The 11,052-nt window shown below is 41.0% G+C and overlaps 1 protein-coding gene across 1 annotated transcript in view; it reads right to left on the minus strand.

The window, feature by feature from the left end:
- Nucleotides 1-6,300, minus strand: part of CDHR1 (cadherin related family member 1) — a 563,177-nt gene extending 556,877 nt beyond the window's left edge. Inside the window, exon 1 of the mRNA XM_078641125.1 lies at nucleotides 6,187-6,300. Coding sequence (XP_078497251.1) covers nucleotides 6,187-6,247 — 61 coding nt within the window. The 5' untranslated portion in view covers nucleotides 6,248-6,300. The remainder of the gene's footprint in view (nucleotides 1-6,186) is intronic.
- Between the last annotated feature and the right edge of the window lie 4,752 nt (nucleotides 6,301-11,052).

Raw genomic sequence — 11,052 nt, forward strand, 5'->3', positions numbered from 1 at the left:
CAGCACTGGGACTGTGGATGTGTGAGTCCACTACAAGGATACACCTCCCTAGATATCTATATTTTGTTAGCCTTGAATATCTTTTAAACTACTGAACGGTTTTACACCAAATCACAAAAAGAAAGGTTTCTGGACCAACATCAAGCTTTCTGGCAAATTTGGTGTAATTCCATTCAGTGGTTTGGGCTGTAGTTGTGTTCAAAATCTCTATGGGAAAATGCAAGGGGAAAATGGGTTTCAAAACCCCCCTTTTTTCTCAGCCCCCACTTGACGGATCACCCCGAAACTTTCAACACAGCAGCCAACCTACAAAAGTATAAGTTTTGAAATATTTGTGACGATTTGTCAAGCACGCCAAAGTTGTGATCAAAACAAATATACATATATGTGTTGAGATCCACAGGATAGCCCTCACTACAGGTTAGTCCAAAGGATTCTTTATTCACTGCTGACCCATTTCAACCAAATAGTCTTTCTCATATATATGTATATATTATTGCAACAAATCGATTCTCAGTCTCAGCGAGCTCAATATCTGGTGCAGGCAAGAACAGGTGGAATCCTTAATAGATATTTTTGAATCAAAAGCAAAACAGATGCCTCACTCCAGAGATAAGTTCCAAAGGTTGTTTTATTACACCTCCACTGCCACCAATGCATTTTATCACAAGGGCTTGTTGTCGGTTGGGTAATACCTTTTTCTTTATTATTATATATGTTTTCCACATTTGCCCATTATGAGGCATTGGGGGATTTGTAGTTTTTACCAAAATATTTACAATTAATTACGATATGTTTCTTTCCACAATTTTTGTATCACAGTACATTCCATAATGCCAGGGCCAAGACGCCTCGGCATTAGTGTGCTTTACAAGTACCCTCAGTCAGTCAGTCATATATATATTACGCTCAAAAACTTTTCAAAAACTGTAAGTGGATGATGTCACTGACCATTCATGAATGATGTGATAAGTGAGGCCATAAGCAGTACATTGCGGGGCATGAGTTATAGTTAGTTCAGGTTACTATAACTGCTGAATTTCACAGTTTTATTATGAGTGAAACCTGAGCCTAACTATAACGTCCTGGTAACCTTTGTTTTTTTCAGTGATTTTCTAAGGTGTTTTTATTCATTTCCTAGCTATAACGGCCATGTAACTTTTGGCTTTTTCAGTGAATTTCTATTGTTTTTCAAATTCTATTTTTCTAACTATAACGTACCTGTAACATGAGTTTTTAAGTGAATTTCTAAAGTTGTTTTAACAAATAGTCGCATTTGCAGAGCGGTGGAGAAAGGGGGGGCTCTGGCTACCTCTCAAGAATTCTGCTGTGTTGGACTTACTGGGATAACAGGAGGGCTTCAGGGCCCCCAAGAACCCTCAGCATCCAAGAGGTCTACCTCCCCTACAAGCAGTGTGCCATGGGATGCATTTACAGAGTGGTGGAGAAAGGGGGCATGGCCGCCAAACACCTCTCAGTAATGCCGCTGGTTGGGGGTTACTGCAGGTAACAGGAGGGCTTTTTTGCCCCAAAAACACTCTAAAGCCAAGGGAATTTCATCCCTCAATCATCAGTGCGCCATGAAGTACGTTTGCAGAGTGGTGGAGAAAGGGGGTGTGGCATCCGACGTCGTCTCATCAATCGTGCTCTATGGGACTTACTGCAGGTAACAGAAAGGGTACTCGGCCACCAAGGACCCTCTGCAGCCAAGGTGACTTCATCCCCCAAACATTTGTGCACCAAGAGGCACATTTGCAGAGTGGAGCAGAAAATGAGCGGGGCCTCTGGTGACTTGCCGTTTCTTTTTTACAATGTATTTATTTATTCTATAGAACAGGAATGGGCTGCGTGACCCCTCCTTCCCATCCCCTGGGGCCTGGCCTTTTTTGTTTTTTAAATTTAAGGGAGGTGGGCCAAGCGGCCCCCTCTCGCGGGCCGATTTCGGCCCTGGGGACCCCATTCACTGGGGTCTAGCCGCTCCTTCAATGTTTTATTTTAAAACAAGGGAGGGGGGCTACGCTGGCCCCAAAACACAAAATCCCCATGCCTTTTCCATAGACTTGTTTAAGAAGGGCTACCACAAAAACTGCATAACGGAATTGCACCACCATTGTCAGGAAGCTAGATCTGGGTTCACACAATGTGCTGTTGTGATTTGGTGTAAATCTGTTGAGTAGTTGTTCCAGAAATTAGGGTTAAAAATAATTGTGTATCTGGACGGTTTGGTTCAAGAGCGGCTTGAGAGACTCTCACGAGAGCACCAATTTAAAAATGTAGCGTTCTGATTGGCTCGAGGAGCTTTTATTGCTTTGAGCCATCTTGCTCCCAAGGAAGACTAACTCCGCTGATTGGCTGCCAGCAACATGAGAAAAATGTTGCTTCTAGCCGTCACAGGACTCGGGGGCTTGATCCCCTGTCTTGAGCATGTTTAAAAAAATAAATAAGGGGGAAGGGTAGGGATACCCTGACCCCATAGGCCCCATGATGGGACCAGATGAACCCCCCCAGGCCAAAAACAAAAAAAATCAGCACAAATTACGACAATCCCGCTGAACCCCAGCAGGATCATAAAAAAAGAATTTGCAGCTGGGGCCACTTTGCTTTATTAATGGAAGGAGACACGTGGTCCCCTCCCCTAACCCAGGGTCGAAATCATTGTATATGACAAGGAGGACCAAGCAGTCCCACTCACCCAAGCCATCACAGGTCCAATGAGCTTATCCCTGGAGGTAAAATCATGGAGTATGGGGAAAGTGGCTGTGCAGAGGCTCAGAAAGGGTCATGTGGCACCCAATTTCATTAAAAAAAGTCTTGGGGTGGGGTCCCCAGGGCTGATTAAGTCTTAAGGAGGGGGGCCACGTGGCCCCCTCCCCTTTAATAAAATAAAACAGCTCTGGTGAAGAGGGTCTCCAGAGTCCAAAAAGGCTCTGGGTGGGGGGCCACAAGGCCCCCTTCTGCTTTCATAAAAAGAAGGCCCTGGGGTGCTGTCCCCAGGGCTTAATAAGGCTCTGGGAGGGGGGTTACTTGGCCCCTCCCCTTTAAAAAAGAAGACAGGGGTGGGGTCCTCAGGATTTAATAAGGTGCAGAAAGGGGGGCCACGTGGCCCCACTCCACTTTAAAGATCATAAGGCCCTGTGGCTAACTCCCTTCGGCTGTGTGCGGCTTAAGGTGTAAGGTAATAAAATATTACTTTATGTTAAAAAACTCTAGAAATTCACTGAAAAAACTAAAGGGTTAAGTAATGCTATAGTTAGGTGAATATGTCAGTGACAACATTAACGTTTTTAGACTAAAATATACAAAGAAATTCACCAGTCCGCTAACTATAAACTGCGCCTCCGCCTTGCACTGCTTGTGACCTCACATATCACATCACTCATGACATTTTCTATGACATCATTTATGACATCACTGTCAACATTTCAAATGAAATCATTGATGACATCACTGATGATATCATTCAAGCTTCTTTTGTACACATTGCTCTATAAATGGGTATAGCATTCAAGCTATAAAAGTAAAATAGCTCAGAATAATTTGAAGTATCATTACTGCTATCATACATACAACCCCAATAGGTAAAGCAAGCATGTATTATGTGCAACATTGATCATATACCATACAGTTCATTGATAGTCGAGTTCATGTTGACTATGAACCACAGAAGAAAGGGTAACCTATTGTGCATGCAGTGTTCAATCTGTATGCAACTGTTCAGGGAAAACCAAGTTCCTCCATATACTGAAGCCCTGTTATATAACTAATGCCCTATTACGGACTGTCTTTACCTGTATCAAACCCCTGACAGTCACTGAACCTACATTGAGAAATGACGTGGATTTTAGTTGAAAATCAGGTACTGTTAACACTGCTTACTCTATGGAGAGAATTTACTCTGTACCATACTTTTTGCAGACAGGGAAACTCTAATGAGAAATACACTACAGAGTATTAAAAAGTATCCGCTAAGAACAATGCATTTTCTATGCCAAACGTGTTCACAGAGAGACTACTCACTTAAAATAAACAAGGTCTGAAGGTGTTAAAGATCATACTACCTTCAGCTTTTATACTCAGGTGAAAACTTTACAGATTGCCCATCTTCCGAAACAACACAAGCACATGTGTAAAGGTTAGTACCTGGTGAACACACTCTTCAATGTTAAGTAGAAATTGTCATGCTGAGATGATTCTGTCTAATTACTCAAGGCTGCTTACAATACTTTATATGTGATACGTGGAATCTAGACTGTTGGAAACTTCTACTGCAGTACCAAAAAACTTGTGTGGAAGATAATGAACACAAGTCATCAACTGTCACTTGCACACAGAGTTACTCTTCAATACAAAGATGTATAATGTGTTCAATGCCTCTATACACTTATGGTGCATTAGGAACACAGGCATTTTGTAAACATGTACACCGATTAGCTGGACACAGGCTGTACAACCTTAGGTAGAAAAGTAATATGGTAGTTGCCCACCACTATTTAAACTATAAAACAACTAGCACACTCATTGGATGATATCATCTAAGGTGTCAGCTGAGATGTCATCAGTGATGTCATAAATGATGTCATACCACAGAGTGATGTAATATGTGAGGTCATAAGCGGTGCATTGCAGGGGCACAAGTTATAGTTAGCTCTGCAAATTATAACTGGTAAATGTATGTGTTTTGTTTAGTTCAAAACGTTAATGTTGTAAATAAAACTCCAAAATGAGCAAACCAAATTGTCCACTTTTCTTTGCACCTGTCTTAAGTGCCTTTCACTTTTTGACTTCTTTTGCTACATTATCTTTTCAATTTCACTCATAGGATTTATCCTAAAGAAAAATAAGACAGAATATTGAATCTGGAAAATTCTCCCTTGAAATATGTGCTTTTTTCTATTACCTTTCATATATCTGGTGTGCTAGGTTGATAAGCACTACTGCACATCAACTTTCTCTGTCTCAGAAAGTGTATTCAAACCTTTTAAAACTCTTAAACTTTCTGGAATATTTAAGATGTTATATAATAATTTTGAGAACTTGTTTGCCATTTTAGGGATCTATAATCAAATCATTTTATAGGGGTGCAGAGAGGACAGTGGTAGAGTAGCAAGGTTGTCATGGGCCGCAGTGCATCAGACAAAATGGGCCCACTGATTACTTTCTAAGTAGTAAAATACAGCAAAAATAAGAGTTTGGAGTGCTCCTGTGGCCTCTGGACCATGGTGTCACTTCACACGCTGCACCAATGATAGCTACGTCCCTTGCAAGGGGTGCGGAGACAATAAAAAGGGTTAAGACTACCGCCCAAAGTCCTTGAAGGAGGGAATGCGTGATTAGCGGAAATTAAGGAAAGAGTATTCCGCTGCCCTTGAAGAATGAAACTTAAAGTGTGATCTGTGGAGAGGGACACAAGAAAGCGAGGATGGCTCATGGGGCCAGATGTATTTCCTTCTTTACTTTCGTATCTTTAAATACCATCAGAACACGTCAATTAGTATATAATCGTTAAATTGTTTAAACCTGTTGTCTTTAAAATGTATTCTATGCCATTACTACTGGATAAACTTTTGTGTAAACGAACTCTGTATTTAATTTCTGCTGTACTTCACGGTGGATGTGTGTTGCAATTTGATGTGATTGGCCATAACACAGACATTGCTTGAAATTATATTTCGTTAGTTGTAAAAGTGCAGCTTTTTTGTTCATTTCCCTGGCTTCTTGGGGCTATTTAGACAAACTTGTGAGAAATGGCATCAATGTGATGCTCTTTACAGCCCAACTAAGAATTATACCTAAACATTCTACAATTGACACATACACTGTGCAAGATACAACGCACACTGTGTTAAGAACCTCACTATGTATAGAAGTAATTCGATGTGCAGGGTCGCCCTGTAGAAATTCCTAAATTGGTAATAAATAAATAGCTTTCATACGTCGCCTTTGTAATCGTGCAGCCAATTCAAAACATGTTGCATAAACATAGGGTCAAACATAGTTATAGTTAAATAATGTCTCAGGGTTCTCACCAGTTGCCAGAAAGCACTGCTCGCACCACTAGGAATAAATAAATAAAATAACCACAATTCAATAGCATACGTGAAAACGTCGTTTTCTAAAAATATGTGCGCGGTGCTAAAGGAAATAAACGCCCTATCCGGCAAACAGAACAAAAGACGAAGCACTTACCGAGGCAGACGTGCACCACAGAAAGAACGAACGTCCCCAAAAATTGGTGTACATGATACATCCCTCCGGAAAGAAACTATTTTCCTTTGTTGTTTTTCTTCACCCCAGTTTGGGGTATTTTGTTGGCGTTGAGCTGCTAAGGTGCCCTTCAACGGTAAGACGGTTAAGTTCAGTGGAGGGAGGAACAGATGTTAAGATGTTAAGCGGATGACACGTCTTAGCATTTTTTTTTCTTCAGGAATTTCAAGACACTCCCTCCCGACACCAGCATTAATTAGACCAATTAGTTCTCAGGGCGCTGAGGGACCTGTGTGGGAGGCAGGCAGGGCTGTGAGACCAACTACTCCTCTCAGCCTTCGGTGCCAGGCCGGACCTTTAATAATAATAACAGGTGTTTGCTGGACAGTTCCTCCTGAGAGGAGGAGAAACTCGAAAGAAGGTAAAACGTTGTTTGAAGCGCCTTTGAATCTAATCACTCCAGGTTTCGATCGGAAGTGAAAAGGGCTACGACTTTTTTTCATCTGTGTGATAAAACTGGCTTCAAGGCAGCTTTATTTCCTGATCATCGTTGCACTGAAGACGTCATAAGTTAAAGCGTTTGTACCATTTTTGCATGTTATCTGCCGTTAGTCCGTCAAACGCGCTCAATAAGAAGATTTTGGATTTCTAGAGCGGACTAACTCAACGCTTAACCTTTGTCTGCACATTCACGGTGTGTCAGATTGGGATGTTTGGAGTGATTTTTATTTGTGTTATTGTTACTTCCCGCAGGACACAGGCCCAGAGTGACTAATGTTAATCGTGGGCATGGCACTACACAAAGATGCACAAATGGAAGCGTCGATCATCTGCAGCAAGCCAAAAAAATGATCGCCTCAACATTTTCGTCAATCACAAAAATAACAAGCAATGAAAATGCAATCGTCTTACATTTGTTTGAGTTGGAGCTATTGGCAGTGTAAATGGCAATGTATTTTACCTATGTGTTCTGGAATGTATGTATGTGGTGTGTAGTGGAATTATGCGTGTTGGATTTGACTAGTTAGTTGTGTAATTGTGTGGCATGGAATTGAGTGGCGTCGGGTGGATTGGATTCGTATCGTGGAATTAGGTGGCATGGTGTGCCTTGAATTATATTGATAGTAAATATGTAGTATTGAGTGTAATGGAATTATGTGGAGTGGCATTGTGTATTATGGAGTGTATTTATGTGGATAGTGTTTTGTGTTGTAGAGTGGTTTGTAGTGGAGTTTAATTACATGGTGTGCTGTTTTGTGGCATGATGTGGAATTGTATGGTGTGGATTAGATGTATGTGGTGTGTTGTGTAATTGTGTTGTTGAGTTGTATTATGTGGTTTGGTGTCAAATTATGTGGTGTGGATTGCAAATGTGTGGTGTTGAATTGTGTGGTATGGAACTGTGTGGATAGCGTCACCTGTTTGGTGATGAAAAAGAAGAAATAGGTAGGAGCTAAGCTTCAGATCTGTGTGTTTGCCTGTAAACAAAAAGAGAGTTAGAGCTATTGGTGTTGTAAATGTAAATGTCTCTTACCTATATGTAATGGATTGGACTGGATGTATGTGGTGTGTAGTGGACTTATGTGGGATGCATAGGAATTGTTAGTTGTGGCATTGTTTGACGTGGAATTGTGTGGTATAGAATAGATTTGTGTAGTGGAATGATGTGGCATGGCGTGCAGTTGTTTTATGTGGATAGTATTTATGTGTTTTGAGTGTATTCAGAATTATGAGGAGTGGGATTGTGTTTTATGGAGTGTAATTATGATGAATGGTCTTTTGTGTTGTTGAGTGTTATGTAGTGGAGTTTAATTACTTGGCGAGCTGTTGAATTTTATGGTATGTTGTTGAATTATGTGTTGTAAATTGGATATATGTGGGGTCTGGTGGAATTGTGATATGGGGTGGAATAGTGTTGTTAGTTTTTTAAATTATGTGGAATGGATTTCTGTGGAGTTGAATAGCGTGGCATGGAACAGTGTGTTATAGAGTGAAATTATGTTGAGTGCAATTATGTGGAATGGTGTGGAGAGTTTTTATTTAGATTGTTATGTGGTATGGAGTTGATTTACGTTGGGTGTATTTATGTGGCATGGATTAGTGTGGAATTAGGTGGAGTTGAAATATGTGGTGTTGAGTGGTATTATGTGGATTGTAATTATGTTTGTGTGGTGTGGTTTTATGGATTGGTGTTGAATTGAGTGGTATTGCGTGGAATGGCATTGCGTAGAGTACAGTGGTGTGGCATTGAGTGAAGTGGCATAAAGTGGACTGCAGTTGTGTATTGATGCAGCGCCCCTAAAGAAAAACTGCCTCAACAACGCTACCCTACACCATAATACTCACCATTAATCATAAATCACTCACAAGGCCCATTAACAACCGAGACAATTTTTGGGTGACTGAATCATGTGACTTAATTAATCAGAACCTATTCACAAACTATTTACACATTTATATATATCTGCAGTTTATCATTTCTTACCATGGTTTTTATGCATTTATCATATTAATTAAGTCACTTAGGTAAATAGATCAACTGATGGTAACTAGACCATGAATAAACAAGACTAGTTTGTTGTTTCAAAATCTAATTTATTAATTTTCAATTATCAAAGAAAAGCATCTTCTATATTAAATCATTATTTTATTTACTATTATGCAGCATTTAAGAAGGAAAAGGCATATTAGACTGACATTTCAAAGATTCATCAATTAGCATGAATTAAAGCGAATAATCAGTTTCTCAAACCCTATGTTCTATTTTCCATGTCTAAAACTCACTTCATCTAAAATAATTAGTCATAAAGGCCTACTATTCTTACGTGCGCCAAAAGTTCATCAGCATGGCACGCCCTTCTGGATTCGGGAAGCGAGAAGACACCCTCCTGCCCATGGAGGCAATTTATATACCTTTCTGACTAGCTAAAGTAACTAATCTTTGCATTCTTTGCTGAAAATCCAAACTTGCGATTGGCTGAGCCCTGTCAGTCCACCATTAGGTCATTCACTCTTGACCAAGTCCGGGCCTCACCATAAGCCCCTATTGTTCTTAGATTCTCCATCCTTTCGGCTTCCTCGAAAATGTTACTTTCGCTCAGGCACCAAACCTTTACTTCCTAATCTTGGCAGGCAAATCAAACTTCCTGTCCTTGGTTTTTTCTTCAAGAACACATTCAACTCGACCAAAACCACGTCTGCAATAAATGTTGATTGTTCAGCAAAAAGCTCTTTTTTCTGCACATGAGTGAAGGCTTCACTCTGGTCAAGTTTTCTTATTCTTTCCAGCACTTCCAACCATTTCTTTAGGCCGATACGATAACTATTATTTAAACAAACACAAGACAATAATTAATTAAAGAATTAAAACTTATTCTGTTACCCACCCCCCTTTGCTAAATTTAACCCATTAATTTATGTTACCTAGCTTAAGCACAAGCCACAGATTTCTCCACGAACTTATTCCACATAAAAGACAAAAGACATAACATAAGCACACAAAATAAGCACATGCCATTTAATAAAACAGCCGCATTTAATATTGACAAAGACAATAGGCAAGGTTAGTTTATTATTTTCCACGAACTTGCAGTTTGCAACATAAAGCACATAGGTTAATACCCTGTGTCGTGTAATGCATTTTTAAACTAGGTTGATTAGTACAATTCACTCACAAGCTTATTAATATGAGTATATTATGGAAGTTTAACTTCGCGAGTCAGAACAAAATATCATTCTGAACCTCGCTCCGTCAGTATCATTGTGTGGAGTGAAGTTTGTTGGAGTGGTGTTGCATAGAGCAGAGTGGCATTGCGTGCAGAGTAGTGGGGTTGCATGGAGTGGTGTTGTGTGGAGTGGAGTGGCATTGCAAGAAGTGGCATTGCTTGGGTGACGCTGAATTGATTGACGCTGCATGGAGTGGTGTGGCACAGAGTGGAGTGCAGTTGCTTGGAGTGTAGTTGTGTAGAGGAGTGGGTGGCATTGTGTAGAGCGGAGTGCAGTTGTGTGGAGTGCTGTTGTGTGGAGTGGCATATAGTGGCACTGGATGGAGTGATGTAGAGTGAAGTGGCGTAGAGTAGAGTGTTGTTCCATTGACTGGCATTGTTTTAAGTGGTGTTGCGTGTAGTGGCATTGGGTAGCGCTGAGTGGCATGGAGTGGCATGGCATAGAGTGGAGGGCAGTTGTGTATAGTGAAGTGCAGTTGCGTGGAGTGCCGTGGCATGGAGTGCAGTAGCATTCCATGGTGTGACATGGAGTGAAGCAGAGGGGTGTGGAGTAAAGCAGAGTGGCATTGAGTGGAGTAAAGTGGAGTAAAGCAGAGTGTTGTGGAGTAAAGCAGAATGGCATTGAGCGGAGTGCAGTAAAGCAGAATGAAGTGGAGTGGACAAAAGCAGTGGAGCAAAGCTGAGTGGAATAAAAACAAGCAGCATGAAGTAAAGCAGTGGCTTAGAGTAAAGCAGAGTGGTGTGGAGTAAAGCTGAGTGGAGTAAAGCAGAGTGGACTGGAGTAAAGCACAGGGACATGAGTGGAGTGGACTGGAGTAAAGCAGATTGGCATGTGGTAAAGTAGAGTGGCTTTGAGCAGAGTGGAGTAGAGTAAAGTGGAACGTAGTAAAGTGGAGTGTAGTAACACAGAGTGTAGGGGAGTAAAGCAGAGTGGAATAAAGAAGAGTTGTATTGAGCAGAGTGGAGTGGAGTAAAGCAGAGTGGCGTGGAGTAAAGCAAAGTGGCATGGAGTAAAGTAGAGGTGTGTGGAGTAAAGCAGAGTGCTGTTGAGTGGAGGGGCATGGAGTAAAGCAGAGTGACGTGGAGTAAAACAGAGTGGTGTTGAGTAAAGCAGGGTGAAGTG

This window comes from Lissotriton helveticus, chromosome 5_1 (genome assembly GCF_964261635.1).
Source record: "Lissotriton helveticus chromosome 5_1, aLisHel1.1, whole genome shotgun sequence".
Lineage (NCBI taxonomy): Eukaryota > Metazoa > Chordata > Amphibia > Caudata > Salamandridae > Lissotriton > Lissotriton helveticus.